The following is a 24,688-nucleotide window of genomic DNA, read 5'->3' as shown; positions in this document are numbered from 1 at the left end:
ATAAACAAACCAAGAAGGATTAAAGATTATTATATACAGTGGGCTTTAACAAAGAGCTTAATAATAATCTGAGCACAAAGAATCTAAAACTAAGTAAATTTGGTACGTTTGGTTTTTTTTTTTTTAAGATTTTTATTTATTTGAGAGAGAGGGAGAGAGAGCACACAGGTGAGCAGGGGGAGCAGGAGAGGGAGAAGAGATTTTCAAGCAGACTCCCCACTGAACCCAACCTCAGGAACCTGAGAACATGAAGTGAACATGAACCAAAGCAGACGTTTAACTGACTAAGCCTCCAAGGCTTGGTTTTAAAAGAGGAAAGCAACAGCTAAAAGGCTCCTGAGGAAAAAGAAAAGGAAAAAAGACTGAGAGAAGTTTTTTTGTTTTGGTTTGTTTGTAGCATATGGAAGACTTAAAAATGTATTTAAGAGAACAGAATCAGTGCAGAAAACTCTGGCCTCTTAACTCACTGACTTCATCACCTTCAAAGATTTCTTTTTGCTGTTTCAATCTTTGTATCACTATCACATCTCTAAATTCCTAATACCCAAATGCATCCCTCTCTGACCACACCTTCTTCTCCCCCTACCACACTCTAGCAGCCCGCTATACTTCTGATCACAATTACACTTGTAGTCCACTGGCTCTAGTGATTACTCCTTAGCCATCAAACTTGCCCAAAGACACACAAACACATACATAGAGTTTAGATTTTATGCTCCATCACTTTGAGTATTCTTATTTCCTTTTGTCATTCCACCTATCAAAACCCAACCTAGCATCATCCTTCACTAACCCTGCCTATTTCCACAATGCTGATAACTAATTATGTGGTTAAAATTAAGAATTCGTAGTTGCTATTCTCAAATGAACCTAACTTTGCATGGCAACGCAAGTCTTTGTTTCCCTACTCTGTTCATCTTCACTCTTCACAATAATTTTAAATGTTCTCCCTATCACTCATTGTTTTACCTTCTCCCCCTACAACTTGGGCAGCAGAGATGATGTCACCATGTATCTCACAGGGAAAGGAGAGGACAAAAGTCAGAAGTCAACGTCCCTTCACCAAATCTATAAAACTGATTCTGTACTTATCCATTTCACTTTTTTATAATATGAGACCCTCCACATTCCAATTAGATCATCTGTGCTGTGGATCCCATTCCTCTAGCTTTCTCAGAGACCTGGGGATTGAACTACATCTTTCCTTTTACTGAAATCTAGTGGCTCTTTCACGTTATCATTTAAACACCTCTTCCATCTTAACTCCACAACTTGTCTATGCAACTATCTCTGCCTCCCAATCATACCCAAACCTCACTGAATATTACTGTCATTTTTTCCTGGCCTAACACTCACAATCCAACCTACCTGAACCCAGCCTCACTGAGTTCTCACTCTTCTAAAACTATTCTTATTAAGGTTACAAATGACATCCTTGTAGCTAAAGACATAAATACTGTATGGGTTCTAGCTTACTTGATAGCGCAGCAGCATTCCACACTGTTTACATTCCCTCCCGTCTAGTGCAGTCTCTCTAACCAGAGCTTCTCAGTCTCCTTCTTAGGCTTTTTGTCTTCTACCAAACCTAAATGGTACACTGAACAGGCTCCATCTTGGGCCTCTCCCCAAGTATACCCCCCTAAATAATCTCACCCTTTCTAGAGGTTAACTGATACCTTCCAAATATTTGTCTCCAGCTGTCTTATTTGACAGCCTAACAATGTGTAAGACGTCTCTCACGTACCTCAAATACAACATTCAAAACTAACATATATCTAGATGTGGCAATGTAGAGGCAAAAGAAAGCCATTCACATCAACAGCTTTAAGATCTAACAAGTATGGAAAAGTAAATACTGCTCATTTGGGTGAAAATTCTCCTCCCAGGACTAAAAAAAAAAAAAAATGTTAAAGTGAGACTGGGAAAAGCCACAGGGAAAAAGAAATTTCTATGGTGAAGAAGTTGAGGATATTAAGCCTGTAACTGAGTAAAATTCCAGATTGCACAATCACTGGACTAATTATTTTTGATGATTTTATTTATTCATTTGTGAGAGAGAGTGAGCACTAGCAGGAGAGAAGCAGGCAGAGGGAGAAGCAGGTTCCCAGCCAAGTAAGGAGTCCAATGTGGTACTCGATCCCATAACCTGAGCCAAAGGCAGACTCTTAACTGACTTAGCCACCCTGGCATCCCAAATTAATTTTTTAAAAAATATATTATTGTTATAAATCATAAAAATATACCTTTGTTGCATACGTAGGTTTTTCTATTGCTTCATCACCAATGAAGAAGTCTAGGTCATCAACTCCTTTCATCACCCTCCTTTGAGCTTGATCACCCACTTTTGCAGACTCCTTAATAGCAATACCTTAATAACAAAAGTTATTTATACATGTCAAAGTTTATTTTCAAATGAGACAGAATTTTAACTCTGGTTCTTTCAACATAAAGTATTATTAAACAAAACATGATCTAACATACTTAATCTGTTAAAGTTAAAGCACAGAGGTCGTTTAAGAAATTGACAACAAAATTCATTTAACACAATGAAATCTCAACTTCCAGCCAAGGCTTCAAGTGTAAAAAGCCCCCAAAAAAGTACTGTTGTGGGAATGTTTCAGTTGCATTTTTTAAAAACTCTGTAAGCTCTATTTCGATTTAAATAAAATTATAATCCTACAAAGTCAATCAATATATATACTTGATGGCCAATCACAAAGAAAAAACTAAAAAACACTAAATGAAAATAGGAAAACTGAAGGGGAATTTTAAAAAAAAAGCTGTCTTCCTATTTGCACTATTACAGACTTGCAATTTAAAAATAACACTGGCATTGGGTTCTGTTAAACTCTAATCACATATACAAAGGGAAATTTCAAGTCATTTAGGTAAAAATCAAAATAATCCCCTCAAATTATTTCAGAAATCCAGCATACTGTTTTTGACCTAAAGTTGTGACATATTTTAAATTAAGTTATAAATTTCTGAATCTGTCAAGCAGTCATTCATTCAAAATAGTTACCTGCATGCACTTAAATACTACACTTTTATTTAATAACAATTATTATCCCTAATAAGATGGATAGAAAATACTGAATGAATGACATTCTAAATCCAGTTTACTCCTTCAAAATTTTAGAAAGCTTCTCTAGTATTTATAATGTACACAGACATCAAGACAGCTCATTCTAAGTTCCCTGAAAAACTAAGATATATGCAAATAACCTTGAACCATATAAACAAGCTTTCCAGATCAAATATCCATGCTCATCAGTAGCAATCAACTGTATTTAAACTGGCTATAAACACTGGACTTGCACCATTAAAATCGGTGGGAAAAAAAACCCCAAATCAAAAACCTTCTTTCAATAGGAAAATGGATTTTTAACATGCTGCAACTTCTCATAAGACAGACAATGAAAACTAAAATTGCATATTTTGGCAGAGATGAAAACAAAGACTGCATACAATGGTGATAAGATCCTAAGGTTCAAAAGATCAATATATGGGTCTCCAATAAAGACAACACAACCACTTAAGAACATAAAATATCAGTAATCTCATGAAATAAATGTATAACCACAATATAAACCTTATGAAAGATTATAAGTTCTAAAATAACAAATTTGGCATTTTATGGGTTGAATTATCTTCCCAAAAGTTATGCTCAAGTCCAAACCCCCAGTACCTCAAACTGTGACCTTATTTGGAAATAGAGACGTGTGAGTTAAAATGAGATTATTAGGGTGGGCCCTAATCCCTTATGACTGCTGTCCTTATAGAAAAGGGAATTTGGACTCAGTCACACAGAGAAGACAGACAATGTGAAGACAAAAAGAAGACAGCCATGTGACTAGAGTAGTACAAACACGAGCAAGGTAATACCAAGCACTGTCAGCAAACATGGGAAGCTAAAAGAGGCAAGGAGGGTTTCTCCCCTAGAGCTGTCAGCAAGATTAAGGCCCTGCTGACAACACCCTGATTTTGGACTTCTAGCCTCCAGACTGTAAGTTCCGAATGTTTTAAGCCACCCAGTTTTTGGTACTTTGTTATGGTGGCCTTAATATATGTATGTATGTATGTGTGTGTAAAACATATATATAACATACATAATATGTGTGTATATTGCATATGCTTATGTATATTATTTATATGTGTGTTATATGTGTGCGTCTATATATATAGGTATGTATATATATGTGTATATATAAGCTTCCCTTTTAAATACAAATTTGATAATGCATTTCTCATATTTCATGTTTAATTATGTCCTTGCTACATTAATCACAAAACTACTGACCTATTCATATCCAATGAGTGCCCATTTGAAACTAAAGATTGGCAGTTTTTGATAAGCCCAATAATTCCTACCTTGCTCTCAACTTCACTGATTGAAACCTAAGTTTCTTTCACTACTATCCTACATGTTTATTTTTCTATTTCCTTATTTTCAGAAATTAAGAAGAATACACAAAAATATTTATTCACATAAACTCCTGTGTAAAACTGTTCTTTGGTGTGTGGACGTGATTACCGTTTGCCAGACCTGGGCTTACTGACATCCCTGATGACATTCCTGAGTCCGTGTTTTAAAAGAAGGATGACATCTCATTTTTAGAGATGAAAAACCTCTGGAGCCATTGCTTGGTGACATTCTAGAAGCCAGCATCACCAAGCAATGGCTCCAGAGGTTTTTTCATCTGTACATTCAAGTCTTCATATAGCAGTAGAACAAGTAGATCAGAGGTATTCCTATATAATGTACAAAAGGTGAACTATCTGAAAGTCAAAAGTACAAAAGTATGTCTATCAAGAACCAGATACATAATCTATACTAACAAATAAGAACACTAACAAACCAAATGTGAGAGTATTTCTTAAAACCACTAACTACTAAAAGTTGATGGCCAGCCCAGTGTGAAGTTAATAGGACAGAACAAAAACAATGGAAAATCAATCAACATCTCTAAAAATGAGATGTCATCCTTCTTGTAAAACACGCAGGGATGTCATCAGGGATGTCATCAGGGTTGTCATCAGGGATGTCAATAAGCCCAAGCCTGGTAAACGGTAATCACGTCCACACACCAAAGAACAGTCTTCACATATATGTGATGGAGGATGCACTACTTAATATTTAAATCCACGCATTGTTAACAGTAATATCCTCAAAGCAAAAAATATTTAATTAGCAGCTCATTTATTTTTGTCTTTTTAAAAGGAGAGATTTGGTAGATTTGGTAAACAAAGAACTAAACAGCTAAAATGAATGGTGAGAGGTTTGGAAACGAGGTCACATTCAGCAAACCATGTTTTTTTTTGTTTTGTTTTGATTTTTTGTTTTTTCTTTTTCATAATTTTATTTTTTTATAAACATATAGTATATTATTAGCTCCAGGGGTACAGGTCTGTGATGGTTTACACACTTCACGCAAACCATTATGTTTTTAGAGAGCTAAATCTTATACAGTATCAGAAACAATTATCTTTTACTTTAACTACTACAGAAAAAGATCTTTAAATCAGCTTATTTGTGACTTAAAAAAATACTTACAGGAAGGGATGATAAACTGTGGTTCTGTATTTCCAGCATATCCTAGCTTTGTATACCTGCAAAACAAAAAGGGAAATTATAAGGATTTCACTAATATCTTAGCGATTACAAATTTATTTCTTAGATTTTCATTTGTTATTAAGTGTAATTCCACTGTGGGTAAATATACAAAATTCTATAGCTTCAATGTATTTAAGCATCCCTACTTTCCAAAGCTGTACCAAATTTATACCCACAGCTTTTAACAAATTCTACTTCTAGAAACAGATCCTACAGGGATATTCATACATATGTGAAATAATATGCAATAAGACCATTTGCTATAATCTTGCTAATAACAGCAAAAGACAGCAAATAACTTAAACAAGATGTGAGAAACTAGTTAAATATGCTAAATTTATACTGTTACTTTATGCAGCTATTAAAAAAGATTGAGGAAGCTTTTTATGGACTAATATGGAACAATCTCCAAAATGTATTGTTAATTGAACAAAGCAAGGGACTGAACAATGTTTTAAGTATGCTATAGTTGTACAAAAGTAAGGGAGAGGAGTAAGAGCATATAAAATAATTTGATTGTACGGGCACAGAATATCTCTGGAAAAATATAAAGCAATCACTAATTTCACTTGTCTCTAGGGAAGGACCTGAGTAGGTGACAGGCAGGAGTGATGAGATTTTTTTTATTAAATATTTTTCATACTATTTGAATGCATTACTATTCAAAATAACTGTAAATTTTAAATGTTTTGCCACAGTGGATTCAGCCTATAATCTTACAACAGGAAAATAATAACAATGATGATTAAGAACTATAAAAGCTGAGCTTTGATAAGCTGCATGTTGTGGGCTACATAGGAGATAGCTGGACTTCTGTGGCCATGCATGAAAACCTATTAATGAATACTAGACTTTAAAGAGAAGGGACAGCATTTTACATTATTCCATATTCAGATTCACTGCTAAAGAACAGACAGGTAAATTGCTGTGAAATTCTTGAATTCTAATAATATCTGCATAATTTTTCCCCCTAATATAAGAAGGAAAAAAAAAAGTCTCTTTGGGGGATATTTTAGTCCCAAAACTTAAGTTCAAGAACTAATTGTGTTGAGTATGCTAAATCACTAAAATAAAAGTAGACGACATAAACTGGTCCAAATGGGATAATGGTCTGACTAAACCTCTTCCAAGATTCCCCACTGTTCACGTTTGAAAAATCAATAAGCAAAACTTCTTTGCAAGGCATACAGAAGAGCTCCCTTAATATCTGGTTCTTTATCACCTTTTCCAGCAGCCCTGACACACTACACCAGTCTCCCTAGCCATAAAATGGCTAACAGTCTCTGGACAAACCAACTCATTTGCATGGCACAAAGCCATTACCAACACTGTTCCAACTACAAGAGATGCTCCCCTTTCGATGCTGAATGCAGCTAAACTCTTACCCATCCTACAAAATTCAAGTATCACTGCCTCTATATGAAAATTTCCCAAATCTTCCAACAGTACACTTTGCCCCTACAGTAGACAAATGGAAATGACTTATGTCTTATTTACAATAAAGACTTACAAAACAGGATAGTCTATAACAGTCTGAGCCACAACACCCTAAAAGTCTACTCTCTTAACACCTAATTATTCCTTCATCTAGTCTCTCCACCTTTTTTTTTTTGCCATTAATCACCAAGCAGTTCAAGTCATTATACATAATACCCTTATAGAATACCTTACTTCCAATTTTATGACCCCTACAAAGAATAATCTCCCTAAAAATCACTGCCTAACTCAAAATCCTCAAATGAAGCTGTACTGCCCACAAAACTTGTTCCCATTTCTTTTTTTTTTTTTTTTAAAGATTTTATTTATTTATTTGGCAGACAGAGATCACAAGCAGGCAGAAGACAGGCAGAGAGAGGAAGGGAAGCAAGCTCCCTGCTGAGCAGAGAGCCCAATGCGGGGCTTGATCCTAGGACCCTGGGATCATGACCTGAGCAGAAGGCAGAGGCTTTAACCCACTGAACCACCCAGGTGCCCCCACAATTAAGCTTTTTAAGTGTCTCCCATCATTTGCTTCCATGAATTCAGCTCAAAATACACTTCACTTATTACTCATTTTCCCCTACATGACTTGCAATTTCCCCATCACATGTGATCCGTGCTTACATTGCACCCTCTCAAAATGCTCCCACCACTTAGGACTCCTCCATGAAGTCCTTTCTGATCATTTTAACTATCAGTAATTCAATAAACTCTATTTCAACAACCACTCACTATACAGGCCTATATTGTTATTTTCATGTGTGTAAATACCATCTCCTAAATATGGCAGTAAGATATTTGAAGTAAAAACCATATTATAGTAGAAATTCCCTTAAGAAAACCTCCATTTATCAAGTTCACCAGATTAATCAATATTCCATCCCTGGTCAAAATCAAATCCCCTAGGCTGAGCATATTCAGCAATAAATTACTTTCAGAACAAACACTATAAGAAGAGTCTAATGAAGGTAATATAGAACAGTCAATACATAACCAAAATAAGTGTGCTCTTCCCCAAAAGACAAAATTAGCTACCTATAACATATCAACCATATGGATATACCACAACATTTAATCATTTCTACTACATTTATAATACCATAGCCAAATAACTTCATGACACTGGATTTAGCAATGATTTCTTGAATCTGATACTAAAAGCAATCAATAACAAAAAAATAAACTAGACATCATCAAAATTTATAACTTTTCTGCACCACAGGACACCATCAACAGAGTGCAAAGACACACATGGAATGTAAAAAAAACAAAAACAAAAATACCCCACCTACACCTACAAATCATATACACGCAGTTCCCAACTTAGAATGATTCACCTCAAAATTTTTTGACTATACAATGGTGCAAAAGTGATATGCACTCAGAAACTGTACTTTGATTTTTTAATTTTGATCTTTTCCTGGGCTAGCAATATGCGGTATGATATATCTGGTGATGCTGGGCAACAGCGGTAAGCCTCAGCTCCCAGTCAGCCACATGATCATAATAAACAATGGATACACTTACAATCACTCTGTACCCATACAACTATTCTGTTTTTTACTTGAGGAAAGTAGTCAACAAATTACATATTACCTTATTATAAAACAGACTTTCTGTTAGATTATTTTACCTAAATGCAGACTAATTTAAGCTTTTGAACATATTTAAAGTAGGCTAGGCTTAGTTATAATGTTTGCTACTTTAGATATACTAAATACATTTCAACGTAGGGTATTTCCAACTTACAATAGGTTTATCCAGATGTGAGCTCATTTTTAAGTGAAGGAAGATCTTTATTTGATAAAGAGTTAATATCCAGAATACACAACGTACTCCTATAACTCAACCACAAAATAAACAATACAATTAAAAAATGAGCAAAGCACTTGAATAGACATTTCTCCAAAAAAGAGATATACAAAAAGCCAATACACACAGGAAAGATGCTCAACATCATTAATAACTAAGGAAATATAAATCAAAACCAAATTAAATGCCAGTTCATACCCATTAGATTGGCTATTACAGAAAGGGAGGAATGGAGGGAGGGAGTGAGGGAGGAAAGAGAAAAGAAAAGAACAAATGTTGGTGAGACTGTAGAGATACTGGAACCATTGCACATTCCTGATAGTAAAGTAAATGGTACAGCTGCTGTAGAAAACAATGTGACAATTCTTCACATAATTACTATGGGATCCACCGATGCCATTTCTGGGTATATAACCAAAAGAAAAAGCAAGGGCATGAAGACCAATATCAATAGCAATATGATGTATATAAGCCAAAAGGTGGAAGCAACTTAAATGTCCACTGTCAGGTGAAAGGATAAACAAAATGTAGTAAATACATCATACAGTAGAATATTAGCCTTAAAAAGGAAGGAAATCCTGGCACATGCTACAACATGGGTGAACCTTCAGAACATCATGCTAAGTGAAATAAGCCAATCACAAAAGGTCAAATATATTATGATTCTACTTATATGAAGTACCAAGAGTAGTCAATTTATAGACAGAGAGTAGGACATACAAGTCAGTTTGGAAGTTCCGGTTTGAGAAGATGAAAAAGTTCCTAAGATGGGGGAGACAGTTGCACAACAATGTGAATATACTCAATGCCACTAAACTGCACACTTAACAATGTTCTGATGTGTATATTTTACCATAATTAAAAAGAAAAAACCTAAACTTTGTAGCTACGTGAAAAATAATTAAATTGGGTACATGCCATACCATACATGCTTAAGTAATATAAATCTAAATGCATCAAAGATTAAAGGGAAGAAAAATTAAACCATAAGTCCTAAGATATAGGATAAAATGTAGACTTTCTAACTAAAATTTAAAATCCAGACACTAAAAAAGATATTTCAACTACATAAGAATTAAATACGTCTTCACAAAACATACCAAAAGTAGCCAAAAGAAAAATAACCAACAGAGAAAAACTGTACTCAAAGACAAAGAATTAATCTCCTTAACATATATAAAGGAAATCCAGAAGGTGATGATAAGGGAGAAAGGGAAATAAAGAGGAAAGGAGAGAAGAAAGAAAGAAGGAAAGGCAAAAGACAGTAGCCATTTGAGGAAAAAGAAATAGAAATAGTTATAAATGAAAAGGAGCTCAACTCTTTGGGCTTAAAACAATGCAGATTGAAAGTACACTGACTGAGATAATGTTCATACATTCATAGATGGAATGCAAGATAATAGTTATTTTGGAAAACATTTGAACATTCACTTACCATATGACCCAGCAATTCTACTTCTAGTACATACCCCCCCAAAATAAAAATGCATGTCCACACAAAGATGTGAACACGCTTGTTCAAAACAGTATTATTCATATGGCCCAAAACTGTAAGCAAAACATATGTTCATCAACGAGAAAATAGATAAACGAGAGTAGTATCTTCATATAAACCAAAATTACTCTACACATGAAGAATTTAAAAATGTAACCCATTCTCCAAGGAAAAGTATTCAACATAAGACAAAATGACCCAAATGTTGGAATTATCAGATAAAGACTGGAAAGAAGTTATGACAATGAAATAAAGAAAAGTGCACTTTTTTTTAGGGAAGTGCACTTATAATGATTAATAACATTGTAAACATCACCAGAAACTCTAAAACTACATAAAGAACAAATGGAATTCTAGAACTGAACAATGTAATACCAGATATACAAAAATCACCGAATGAGCTAAACAGAACACAGGTTAAAGAGGGTAAAAGAGGAAATAATCAGTGAACCTTAAAGCAGATCAGTAGAAATTATCATCTGAAAAAGAGAGATTAGAAAGAAATTGAAAGAAGAAACATGAAGAAAAAAAGAACAGAGCCCCTGAAACTTGGGAGACAGTATGAGAAAGGTGATATACTGAAGTCCCGGACAAAGAAGACACAGGGTAGTAAACACTTTCTGAAGGAATAAATGACAGAAAACTTTACCAATTTAGTGAAAGACATCAATTTATAACCTAGAAGGCTCAAACAACAACAACAGAGCAGAATAAATACAAAGAAACCATACTTAGGCACATCACAGACAAACTAAAAATTAAAGATAAAGAAAAAATACTGAAAGCAGCCAGAGGAAAAGGTCCATGAACAGGAAACAAAAATTCAAATTACTACCTCCTTCTGAGAAACTATGAAGCCCAGAAGACAGTGGAAAAACATTTTTGAAGTCTGAAGAACACAGGGAAACAGACAACCCAAATATCTATAGAAACCAAAATATCCTTCCAAAATGAAAGTGAAATAAAGACATTTTCAAACAAAAGAAACTCATTGCCCTGAAACCTGGACGAAAAAAGTTTTTCCACACTGAGGGAAAATGATACCATGGGACAGTGAGGCATTAATAAAGAACATCAGAAACAGTGAATACGTAAAGGTAAAAGATTTTTTTTACATTTAGTTTTTTGAACATACATATAACTAAAGCAAACACTATATTATCTTATAGAGAATTATACTGTATGTAGAAGTAATATCTATGACAAACAGCATAAAAGGACAGTGGGAAGCTCTGGCATGGGAAGCAGCAGACAGGAGAGTTAACAGACTTCCTGAGATGTGGGATCTCTACTCTTTGCATGAAGTTTTAAATTAACTCTAAGGAAACAGTGAGTACTAACTTTTCTTAAAGATGTATATTGTAGTCCCTACAGCAATCACTAAAAAATGCCAAGAGGTATAGTTAAAAGGCCACAGGTAAATTAAAATGGCATTCCAAAAAATATTCAATAATTCAAAAAATAAATACACAAAACAGCACACCTAAGTCCAACCACAACCATTATTACATTAAAAGAGACAAGAGATTTTTTTGTTTTAAAAATAATAAAGTAAGTAAGCCCCAACTATGCTGTCTCCATACAAAGATGGAGAATGAAAATGGATAGAAAGCAAAAAGCAAGCCTTAGAAAGCTGGAGTGGCTATATGGATATCAAATAAAACTGCTCTTTAAGAAAAAGAGTAAATACCAGAGATAGAGTAACTTTATAATAATAAAAGGATAAATTCATCAAGTCTTAAAGGTCTATGTGCCTATTAACATAAGTTTCAACATACTTCAAATGTTATCATAATTGAATGCTGAGATAATTCAACTCTTACAGTAGGAACTTTTGTCACCTATCTCTTAGTTAATGGATGAAATGATACACACACACACCCCAAATCAGTACAAGCATAGAGGATCAACATTAATAACGATTTTGATCTAACTAATCTTTACAGAATATACTCAAGAAATACAAATTATGAATTCTTACTAAGTACACATGGTACATTCATTTGGACCATGGATGAGTAAACTATGGCCCAAAAATAAAATTCTACCTGTGCTCCGTTGTATCACTAGTGAATTTAAAATAGTTTTTACTTTTTTTTTTTTTTTTTTTTTTTTTTTGCATTTTGGGAGAAGGAAGAGAAGCGAAGAGAAAAGGTAGGAGAGGAAAGCAGCAGCATAAACCATGCCTGGTCCACTAGCTTAAGACAAAGATGGTATGTGGCCCACAAAGCCTAAAATATTTACTATTTGGTCTTTTACAGAGAAGTCTGCCAATCTCTGACCTCGACCATATGCTAAGCCATAAAACAAATCTCAATAAATGTAAAAGATTAAAATCATAAATACATTGTTCTCTGACCAAAAAGGAATTAAGTCAGAAACCAAGAGCAATAAGGTACCTAAATAAGCCGCATACATTTGGAAATTAAACACTTCTGACTATAATCCATGATTCAAGAAAAAAAAATCACAAGGGAAATTATTTTAAGTTGATTAGCAATGAAAATAAAAATTTTAACATCAAAATGTGTGGGATGCAGCTAAAACAGTGCTTAAAAGGAAAATTCCAATTTTCAATGCTTAAACTGGAAAAAAATGAAAGGTCTAAAATCAGAGACCTAAAATTCCACCTTAAAGTTAGAGAAAAGAAAGAAAGTAAACCCGAAAAAAAATAGAAATAAACAATAAATAAGATGGGAAAATCAAGTTCATAGGAAAGAAATAGAGAAAATTAACAAAAAGATGGTACCAGGAAAAAGGATGATCAAGAAAAAATAGTATGGAAATTGCCAGCAAAAAGAGTGGAAAGCTGGTTAACACTACAAATAATAGATATGAAAATGGTTAAAAAAAAATTATAAACCATCATGCCATCATATTAAACTCAAGATGTAATGGACAAAATTGCTTCAAAGATACAATTTACTGAAATCAACACAAGATGAAACAAAAAAATCTATCTGAATAAGCCCATAGTTATTAAAGAAATTATCAGTAACCTTTCCAAAAAGCAAACTGCAGGCCCAGGTTTCACTGGTAAATTCTATCACTCATTTAAGGAAGAAATAACAATCATTTTATATAAATTCTTTCAGGAAAAGGAAAAAACTCATCCCAAACCCTTTCATGAGGACAGCGTAATTCTAATATCAAAATCAGAGACAGACATTTCAAATAGAGAAAATGGCAGGACAATATCCATCATGAATACAGCCGCAAAAATCCTCAACAAAACAAATACAACAATATGCCAAAAAGATATACATATACTGTAACTATGGAAGACTTAACCCAAGAATCCAAACTTGGTTTAATAGACAAAAAATCAAGCCTCTGCTTTTTTAGAACATCTCAATTAATTTCACTAGTTTGAAAACCACTCCTCAACATGCTATGGTCTGATGCCTACTTACCTCCGCAGATTCCTCTAAATACCCACTTCACTTTCATAACCCTCAACCCCTGCAAAACACAGAGTTATATCTGAAACGCATAGTTATACTCTTATAAAAAGTCTTGATAACTGATTAGGAATAGCACACATAAATCCTAGCACTTACATGACATAAATGCTCATTCTTCTTTCCATCATTGTTTTTGTTTTATTTCACCCCAATGCTTCATTTCCTCACAGGCCCTTTTCAAATCTCTCATTTTCATCATCCCTTTTGGAGACATTCAATTTTCATAGCATGATTCCTAAGCAAAATTAGTAGAGTCCTAATGCCTTCCAACTTGCCATTTTTAAATAAATGGTGTGTACTTATGTGTGTTCGTGTGTGTACTTGTATTATTGCTTATTACCTTGCACTTGTTACCCTGCACTACCTTAAGAATACTTTCAAACCTAGTCCTTTTTTAATGTCAATTCTAAACAGGAAAATTACACTTTGTGAATACCCTGAAATCTCAAAGATACTTTCAAAAGTGGTATCTTTTTTTTATGTCAACTGTAAACAGAGATTTACATTTACATACAAAGTAGAAATAAAATTACACATCAAAAATTCTATTACAGAATGCTAGAATATGCATACATTAATTCTTCAGGAACTCTACAAAAGAAACAGTAAATTATAATTGTCTCCGGGCAGCACGATGGAGAGAAGGGAGAATATTGTTTTCTAAATTTACACTGTTCTGTCTTAAATGATCTAACAATACACATTACTTTTTTTTTTTTTTAAGTAAAAGCACTCTGAACTGACTACATTTGCCCATCATTAAAATTTTAATAATACCGAAAAAATGTTAAGTTTCCCAACCATGCCTATATCCCCTAGCCACCCAGGTGCCATCCCAAGAGTAAATCTCTTACATATCCCAAGGATCATTCATACATGAACTTGCGTATGTATTACTTTGATTTAAAACATGCTCTTGGGCAAACTATGAGTACACTTTCTTTACACTCTCCCGTATTTAAAAAGAAAGTGTAATTTCCCAAATGGTTTTTAAAGAGACCATAAAATGAAAAAGGCAAAGCTATCCTACCTAAGGTTTATGAAGTGCATAAGCACAATACAATATTTTGGAAAACTAAACCAACCTTTGTGACCCAAGGCAGCAAGCTAAATTTACAAAAACTCCCTTAAGTATACAGCAATGAAAAAAATCTCCGATGTTGATCTGGGCCAGCAAGAAGGGAAAAGGAATTGGAAATGGCTTAGAGAAAAAAACAGAATTCAAAAAACACTTTTGAAGTTATCAAAGACTTGGTGACTAGAAGAATGGTAGTGGAAATATAATGAAATTATAAAAGAGAGATGACCTGCACTGGGAGTAATGAATGGCAAAACACAAACAAGTTTTATGTAAGAAATGCTTGGTCTATCATGCTCCTAACTGCCTCTGGGGTAGGTAAAAGTAGATCTGAGAATGAGAATAGTTATCAATAACTCACTCTCGCTCTTAAAAATAATGAAACAAATATGATAAAATGCTAGCAGGCAATAATTCCAATAGAGGAGTATCTGTCCTATTATTCATTGTACTTCTCTAAAAGAAAATAATTCATTTAAGGAAAGAATATTTTCAAGTAGTAAAATGCATTATGCTTGTTAAAAACATTAGCATCCCTTATGTTGGATATTAGTTTTGATTCTACAAATTCAAATCTTCCTTATTAAAAGCATGTAGTTGACAAAGAGTACTTTTATTTAATACAATGGTTCATATTTCTTTCTGCTTTGAAAACTATCTCAAAGCAAAAAGCTATCTGAAGATTCTAATATGTTATTAATACTGAACCACTAAATGGGAACAAAATCTTAAAAATAAAAAAGTTTGAAATTAACTAGAATAAAAAATCATTACAGAAAAGAACAAACATGTATTGACACTATCACAGTAAATCCAGTTAATAACCTACAGCCTATGTAAGGGAGAAACAGCACTAGAATTTTAACCTTCCATGTTTCCACAGTCTTAAACCATATAACAAAATGAATATAAGACTCTCAAACTTTAGGACAGAAAGAACCTTAATGATCTAGTGCAACCCAGTTTTCCAAAACTTCTGAGTATGAACCACCACTAATTTAAAGCTGAAAGAATTCTATCGCAATATGACCAGCTTCTACCTTTACCTTGTCATAAAAACAAAGTATGTATTATGTATAAATATCAAATTTTAAATGAAAATGGAGGTCCACTGCTTAAGTTCTGTAATACCTCAATTCTCAGCTATAGTTTTCTTTGTACTTCTAGTGTTGGGAATTTTTAGAACGACAATACAGTGGCTAATTCACAGGGAATATTGGCTATAAAGATAATTAGCAATTATTTGAAAAGAATTTCCAATGCCCTCCAATGTTTTTCTCACTATATTAAAGTAAATGTTTAACGTGACACACACAAAAAAACTGATAGAACTCCAGGTATAAGAAAGGAGTGGACTCCTCTGTGTAAAAAGAAATTATATTCTCCCATTCCTTTTAGGTCTAAAACATAAAATCTAACTCCTTTTCACTAGTGAGGAAGAAAGAATATGGATCTTAGAATCAAAAAGTCATGAGTGAAATGTCTGTTCCACCATTTACTAACTCTAATTCATAAGGAATAAAACTGAATTCACTGTCATGATGATTAAAAAAGGTAACAGTAGATGGCACTAAATATTCAGTAAACTCAACCCACCCCCAGATCATTTTCCTTTACCCAAGAGACTTCTTTTATTTCTCTACCCATCCCTATAATTTTTCTTTCAAAGACAGCAATGTTTTCCCAACCTCTTTGCAGGTACACCAGTCCAACTATCCACCACTTAAAGAGGTATTATTCCACTTACATGAAACGACCACAACAGGCAAATCCATAAAGACAGGAAATAAATTAGTAACTCCCAAGGGTTGAAGGCAGGGAGAACAGAGTTTGACTATTAAATGTGTATGATGTTCTTTTTGGGGTGATGAAATATTCTAAAGTTGACTGTGGAGATGGTTGCACAAACTTGTGAATAACTCAACTATACACTTTAAAAGGGTAAATTTTAGGTATGTTAATCATATCTCAATAAGCTTCTTAGAATAAAGTACAAGATTCAGATTGATACTGCATAAGTTTAACTTTCATCAGTCTTCTGCTTAATGATCAACACAATCTTCTGCCAATCAAATCAATTCTAAACCATTGTTTCCCATTTAAATCCTTCCCAAACAAGGCAAGATAAGTAAAATTAACTACCTACTGTCCCACAGCTCCAAACAGGGTCAATTCCAAGCAGGCCAATCTCCTAACTGATCACTCCCTCAAACACTTTGAAATTCCTGCCTGACTTAACTTCATCAATAAAATATTTAATGATCATTATTAAATACTATGCACAAGGCCATAACTTGGAGAGAGTGAACAAAAAAGTTATCCTACCATCATAAAGCTTCCAATTTAGCTTCCGTTAACAAAGCTTTCCCTCCCTTCCATCTATCATAACCTATTTATGATTTTCCAAGAATTTGAGCAAGTTCAGCTCCTTCATAAACCATCCTCCCAAATACTACAGCCTTTATTAATCTCCAATTAAATAATTATATACCATCTTCAGTTATTTCACATACATTTGTTTCATCTCTGAAACTAAACATAAGCCTAAAGAATAAAATCATGTCATAACTTTCTGTATGTACCAAAATATTCAGCGTAGAACTGAAAATTCCAGTGATGAAATAAGAAGTTGATTACCTGCAATACCTTTTTTTTTTTTAACATATATCAATAGTTCATTACTTTTTATTGCCGAGTATTATTCCATGGTACATACCAGTCTGTTTAATCATTCACAAATTAAAGGACATGTGGGTTGTTTCTAGTTTTTCTAGTTTGGGTTGTGGGTTTTTTGTTTTGTTTTGTTTTGGGTTTTTTTAGTCTTTTAATGGCTTTACTTGGGGATTTTTTTTAAATTAACATATAATGTTATGTTTCAGGGATAAGGTCTGTGATTCATCAGTCTTACACAACACCCAGCAGCACTCACCACAATACATATCCTCCTAATGTCCATCACCCAGCCACCCCATCTCCCCAACCTCCTCCCCTCCAGCAACCCACAGTTTGTTTCCTAAGATTAAGGATCTCTTAGAGTTTGTCTCTCTCTCTAGTTTCCTCATTTCATGTTTTCCTTCTCTTCCCCTATGATCCTCTGCCTTGTTTCTTAAATTCCACATATCAGTGTGGTGTATATACATACAATGGAATATTGCCCAGCCATCAAAAAAAAAAAAAAAAATGAAATCTTGCCATTTGCAACAACGTGGATGGAACTAGAGGGTATTATGCTAAGTGAAGTAAGTGAATCAGAGAAAAACAATCATCATACGATCTCACTGATCTGCAATACCTTTTCATAGTAATTTTAATAATAATTGCCGTTGTTACTCTATATCAATTATTTTGCTATGTGCTTTATATTTTCCCTCTTACCAAAACCATGCAAAACGGATCTATTTCCATATTGGGGAAACTGCACCTCACAGAAGAAGAAACCACTGCAAAGAAATATTAAAGCTAGATATGAACTCAAGATATCTATCAAAATCAATGACTTTTATACTGTCTCCTTTAAATATGAGGGGGTTACATCCAAAATAAAACCAGAGAAAGGACTAACAGTATAGTTTGCCGTGCTAACTATGGGGATCTTCCTCACTTATACTTTCTGCATCAGTTTCATCTCTCTCAATATCTATGTTAGAGGATTAGGTATCAAATGAATTAACAAATAACAGTGCCTGGCACACAGTATGCACTGAATAACTGCTGGATATTATTTTTATTTTCATCACCATAAATCACCATAATGAAGTCACCAAATATACTTCCTATTCTCATAAGCTTGGTTTATGATAGATTATGGCTTCATACTACTTATGGCATAAAAACCAAAGCAGTGCAGAATTCAAGGTCTTTCAGATCTCCATAATCCTGGGGGTATAGCTCAGTGGTAGAGCACTTGACTACAGATCTCCATAATCAGTTCTAACATATCTTTTGAATTCAACTCAAGAAGCACTTACTATCATACAACAGCCTCTTTTACTACTCTCCTATACTATATCAAGTATTCCACTACTTTTCTGTACCATATTGTATATCACTATTTCTTTGTACCATACCAAACCTAACATATCCAAATTTCAACCTATACTCTTCCACCTCACTTTGTTTCCTACCACTGTTCTCTCACCTCGTACGCTAGTCTTATTTCCGCCTATCAATACTTGATTCAACCTTAAAGGCCTACTTCAGTTATTATCTCTACCAGGAAATCTTTTTTCATCCTCCCTGGAAAAAGTAAATTTTCCTTCACCTATGATTCCAAGAAGTTTCATTTACACCTGCCAGAGCATTTACCGTACTGGTATTATGTGATGTGAGCTTCCTAGACGGCAGGCACCATTTCCTAATCATCTTTATATTCCCTACAACAGAAGTATGGCAAAAGTATGCATTTGCTCAGATGCTCACTAGAGTTACTGAAAAGCAGTTTTTCCAACTATCAACAAAAAAGATGCAAAAGCTATTTATTTCCTACTTTCTAGGATTTTGTCATATATCAATAAATATATACGGCCCATTATCTCTGAAAAAGAAAAAAATTAGCGCAGCTCAAATTCTCGTAGTTATAATTCAGGTTTACTATTAAAAAAAAAAGTTTAAAGAAATGGTCTATCATATTACTGAATTTATCAAGTTGGTCCTACTTTCCAAAATATTCCATAATCCCCAAATTCCTTGACTGTTACACCTCTGTTCTAATGAAAAATCCTGTATTAGTCACAACATCATTAATTATTCCTTTAATAAACTGTCCTTGATTCACACATTTAGAACGAACAGAGGGTGAAACACAGGGTTTTTGCACTTTTGGGAAAAAAACGTGTTAATTCAAACTGCTAGTTATTAAAAAGGATTAAGCAGTTATCAAAATGAAGGAATTTAAGGCAACATAAAGACTAATGGACAAAAAACTTCCCCATCCTCATCTTTCTAATGACAGTGGACACGCACTTTTTCTGCCAGCATCAAATTCCCACTACTATTTTGATCAATCCACCAAGGATTAAGTCTTTGCAGGACATGAAACCTCACATCCCTTTATAGAAGGAGGGACCTGATACTGATACATTCCATTTCTGCCACCTACTACACATAACATGATCGATATCAAATCAATCTGAGCTCAGGTCAGAACTCTGAATCTTGACTGAGTAAGTACAAGATGAAGAGATGTTTTAGAATTTATATCGCTAGTATCTAGTTGCAGCATCCTGCCAACTTCCTGCAACATGACTTCGACTGCAGACTCACGCGGCCTGGTCTCTGTGTTCTCTGCTTTTCTGAGCCTGGTTCTCCAGCCTTCCCATCAATTTTGTGATCTAAACCATATCCTTTCAGTAATTACTTTTTTGGCTTGTATTAGCTAGATATTTTGTTGTTTGCATCCATGATTTCTCACTTATATAATCACATTACATTTTCTTCGTTTCTACTTCTCAGAATCTTCCTATCAATTTAAATCCTGCTTCACTACTAAAAATAAAAAAGTTTTGTTTTACTTTCAAATCCTGACAAGGCTGCTTGAAACAAGCAAAGCAGGTCCCTTCAAAATGTATTTTGGAAGCAATAAAATTCTCAACTAGTCTATTATCTGAATAACAAATTAATCAAGAAAAGAAAAAAGCCAAGCCCAAATAGGTTTCCTTTGCTTTGTTACCACTATCCTTTTGATTAATATGAAGCAAAATTTTAAAATAAATACTTTCAAAAAGGAAACATAAGCTTCTACTACAACTGTGTACTTTTTAGATGAAATGTATCAAAATTCATCCTAAACTCCATAGATTAACAATCTCTTTAATTCTATTTGGGGGGGGCTACTTTCTGGTACCCCATGTGTTTCTCTTAATCTATATATTTACTACTTTCAGATCAAATACCTAATATTAAGTATTCTGAGTCTAATAAAAGAAGTTTCTTTTTTGTAATCCTACAATCTTAAATCCTTATTCTTAAATTTAACTTTCATTTTTGGGTTTTTTTTTTTTTTAATGCAGGCATTAATGAGAGAAATAACTTTGTAATGAATCAATTATTCAAACTGTATCTTCAGAAATATGTATACCTTTATTCTGAAGTTATATGTAATTAAACATTTCCTTAAGTGAGCTATCTTGAATTGACCAGTAACCATCAGCTTTATCATGTTTCATACAATGTCTGTCCTTACAATATTCACACAGTTAATAAACAATTCTATGTCAATTAACTTGCTTGTGTTTTGGGTTAATCAAATCAATGAATTAGTCACTAAGACTTTCCTACATATCTCATATTTGTACTAAAAACTAACAGTTCTAAAAAAAATTTTTTTAAGATTTTGTTTATTTATTTGACAGGGAGAGATCACAAGTAGGCAGAGAGACAAGCAGACAGAGGGAGGGAGGGGAGGAAGCAGGCTCCCTGCCAAGCAGAGAGCCCGATGCGGAACTCGTTCCCAGGACCCAGAGATCATGATCTGAGCCGAAGGCAGAGGCTTAACCCACTGAGCCACCCAGGCACCCCTAAAAATATATTTTGTTAAAAAAAAGTATGTTTAAATTTTAATACTCTTCAAAGACTTGGTTAACAATTTAACCACTGATACTGAATATATCCCAACCGAACCCAGTATTAACAGTGGGTTCTGGAACCAGACTGCCTGAAGTCTCAATGCTAGATCTAATACTTAACTGTAGCTACAATTTAATTGAGCAAGTTACTTAATTCTCTATACCTCAGTTTCCTCATCTTTAAAATAGTTATTATATCACCTACACATCATAGAGCTTCTGAAAAGGTTATGCAGAATTATCTCAAAAATGTAATTCCTAAAGGACTTTGAAAGGCTGATCTGTACACATCCCACGTAATGTCTTTAAAATAAGTGATAACCAAAAACTAAATTAAGTACTTCTAAAATTTAAATGCCTGAAACAATAAAAAAGCATATTTCCTTAAAAAAAGGCATTCATTTGGGGCGCCTGGGTGGCTCAGTGGGTTAAAGCCTCTGCCTTCGTCTCGGGTCATGGTCCCAGGGTCCTGGGATTGAGCCCCACATCGGGCTCTCTGCTCAGCAGGGAACTTGCTTCCTCCTCTCTCTCTCTCTCTCTCTCTCTCTCTGCCTACCTGTGATCTCTATCTGTCAAACAAATAAATAAAAAAATCTTTAAAAAAGAAGGCATTCATTTTATGAATAATTTCTGAATTGTGTTAAAATGTTATGACGGGAAACAAAATTAGTTTTGCATCTGTGCCATCTACTATGCATCTGTATTACAATAAAAACACTTAAAAGATTTCTGAAGAATGTACTGAATCAGGCTTCAACCAAACTACTTTAACCATTAAAAAAAATATACTGTTATTTCAACTGGCAAGAAGAAACTTCAACCACTGTACCTCAAAAACTCTTAAGAAAATTGAACTCAACAACGCTATCAAATGATTACTAGGAGCAATCCTAAAACACATTTCTCAACTCTGGACCTCTGTCTCATTTATAAATAAAGAGCAAGTTAAATTATTTCTCAAAGTCTTTTCGATCTCCATAACTCTATGTAAGTCATTTAGGCACTTCCCTTAATTCACTAAAGTTTCACAAATACACATTAAATGCTATTTTGTAGCCCCGAAATAACTGAAGTTAAAAATGCTTCAAGAAAAACACATCAAACTTATACTAAGCTCTAAGACTTTAAGTAAGCAAAAAATAAGAGTTTTATCACAAACCAATACTAAAAACATAGTAATTTTACATAGTTCCAAAACCAACCCTAAACTGTAAGGTCTTTTGCACCCTAATTCCCCATCTTAAGACTTTCAATTTCCTTGTAGTAATCCCTCATTCACACTAAGTACTGTAACTGAAAAAGTCTTAAAGACACCCTTATCAAGGGAATTGCATTTTCACAATGGGCAAGATGACTTAAAGGAGAGAATATTTAAAGATGTAACATTCAGCATCAGATCAGATAAAATATTTTTGCAAGGATGTGTTAGACGTAGAGAGGAGTTAGAAAGGAAAATATATCAGGCCACACAAATTCAAGGCTGTCCCTTTACTGGTTATAAAGAGTATGTAAGAAAGACCTGAGTTTAAGGCAACAGTTTTGAAAAGTTTTGAAAAAAAATCTTCAAAGAAAATAAAATTACAGGAATGATCCTTTGGAAAAATTAAAATACTATTTGTCTTTTTTGTTCTGGTATTAATCCATTATGGATGTATCTTTCATATATTTATTGTATAATATAAAGGTCCATATAAAGATAATAAAACCACCAGCACACAAAGTAATATCAGTCACTATCATATTTTGGAGAACCAAATTTAAACATTAATCCAATAATACCACCTTATCTTGTGCTGTTACTTAATAATTCATGAATTTATAAGTGCTTGGTAAACTATAAAGCATGTTAATGTAGTGTTATTATTACTTAACTGCTTTGCTCTTGCCTCTATGCCAGTGGCTATTACAAATCAGTAATGTCATAAAAGAGCCTGCAAGTTCCAAGAGAATTACAGACAAGCATTCAAATGCCTTTATAATACAGGAATTTTGTTTCAGAAAACATACTGCTTGAAGCTACATTTTAACCATTCCAAACTCCTGCCCCTACTCCAATCATTCAGCTGTTTTGACCTGCTGGAGGTGGGAAAGCACATTGGATAAGGAGGAACACTGTGGAGGGAAATTTACCCCTATGCTGAGCTAAAATCTCCTAAAAAGATTCTGCTTTAAAGATGTAAAGCAAGGGACGCCAGGATGGCTCAGCTGGGTAAGCAGCTGCCTTTGGTTCAGGTCATGATCTCAGCATCAAGTCCTACATCCCACATCGGGCTCCTTGCTCAGCAGGGAGCCTGCTTCTCCCTCTGACTCTGCCTGCCACTCTGTCTGCCTGTGCTTGCTCACACGCTCTCTCTCTGACAAATAAATAAAATCTTTAAAAAAAAAAAAAAAGATGTAAAGCAAAAGGATGAAGCAAAAGACCAGCTGTCAGCACAGCTGATCACTCATCATTTCAAGCCATATATGCTCACTCATTCTTCTCACTGTTATGCTCAAGAAGCCAGATTACATATCGAAGATTTTCAAAAGAAGGAGCATTAATATTCAATCTTCTTGCTATTATTTTATTAGCTTCAGCTTATAAATCACAATGATGATTGCCACATCTCTATCTTCATTCCTGAAGTTCCTGTATTTTTAACTTCCTTTAGAATATTTCCAATTATGATCGTCATCCAAATTCAGTAACAAATAACAATTTCACTCAGCTTCTTAAAACTAACTCCCTTAACTGTCCCGCTCAAACTCAAAATCCTGACATCTTCATTGATGACTACAATCCACCACAATCAACTGTCAAGCCCTAGCTATACCTTCATCTCTCCAAACAGCAAAAACATTGTGTGCAAAGAACTGTTAAGCCAAGCACTGCAGAAGAAAAATACCCATAAGACACAGTGTTCCTTTCCTTAAAAAATAACAATTCAATAAAAAAGAGCTAATTGATAACTATAATAATTATGATGTATCAAGTTTTTACTATGTGTCAAGCACTGTGACTAACCATTTTCATGCATTATCTCAAAAAACAAGAAACGGGCGCCTGGGTGGCTCAGTCCTTAAGCATCTGCCTTCTCCTCAGGTCATGCATGATCCCAGGGTCCTGGGATGGAGCCCCCAGAGGGCTCCCAGCTCAGCAAGAAGCCTACTTCTTTCCTCCCTCAGCCTCTCCCTGCTTGTGCT

The 24,688-nt window shown here is 34.2% G+C and overlaps 1 protein-coding gene across 1 annotated transcript in view; it reads right to left on the bottom strand.

Annotated features, from left to right (window-relative positions):
• Nucleotides 1-24,688, bottom strand: part of ACTR3 (actin related protein 3) — a 59,094-nt gene that overhangs the window by 27,476 nt on the left and 6,930 nt on the right. The window contains exons 2-3 of the mRNA XM_059394418.1: nucleotides 5,555-5,610; nucleotides 2,244-2,368 (exon numbers count right to left, since the gene is read on the bottom strand). Of these exons, the coding sequence (XP_059250401.1) occupies nucleotides 2,244-2,368; nucleotides 5,555-5,610 (181 nt within the window). The remainder of the gene's footprint in view (nucleotides 1-2,243; nucleotides 2,369-5,554; nucleotides 5,611-24,688) is intronic.

This window comes from Mustela nigripes, chromosome 3 (genome assembly GCF_022355385.1).
Source record: "Mustela nigripes isolate SB6536 chromosome 3, MUSNIG.SB6536, whole genome shotgun sequence".
Classification (NCBI taxonomy): domain Eukaryota; kingdom Metazoa; phylum Chordata; class Mammalia; order Carnivora; family Mustelidae; genus Mustela; species Mustela nigripes.
This window is presented reverse-complemented; position numbering and strand designations above follow the sequence as displayed.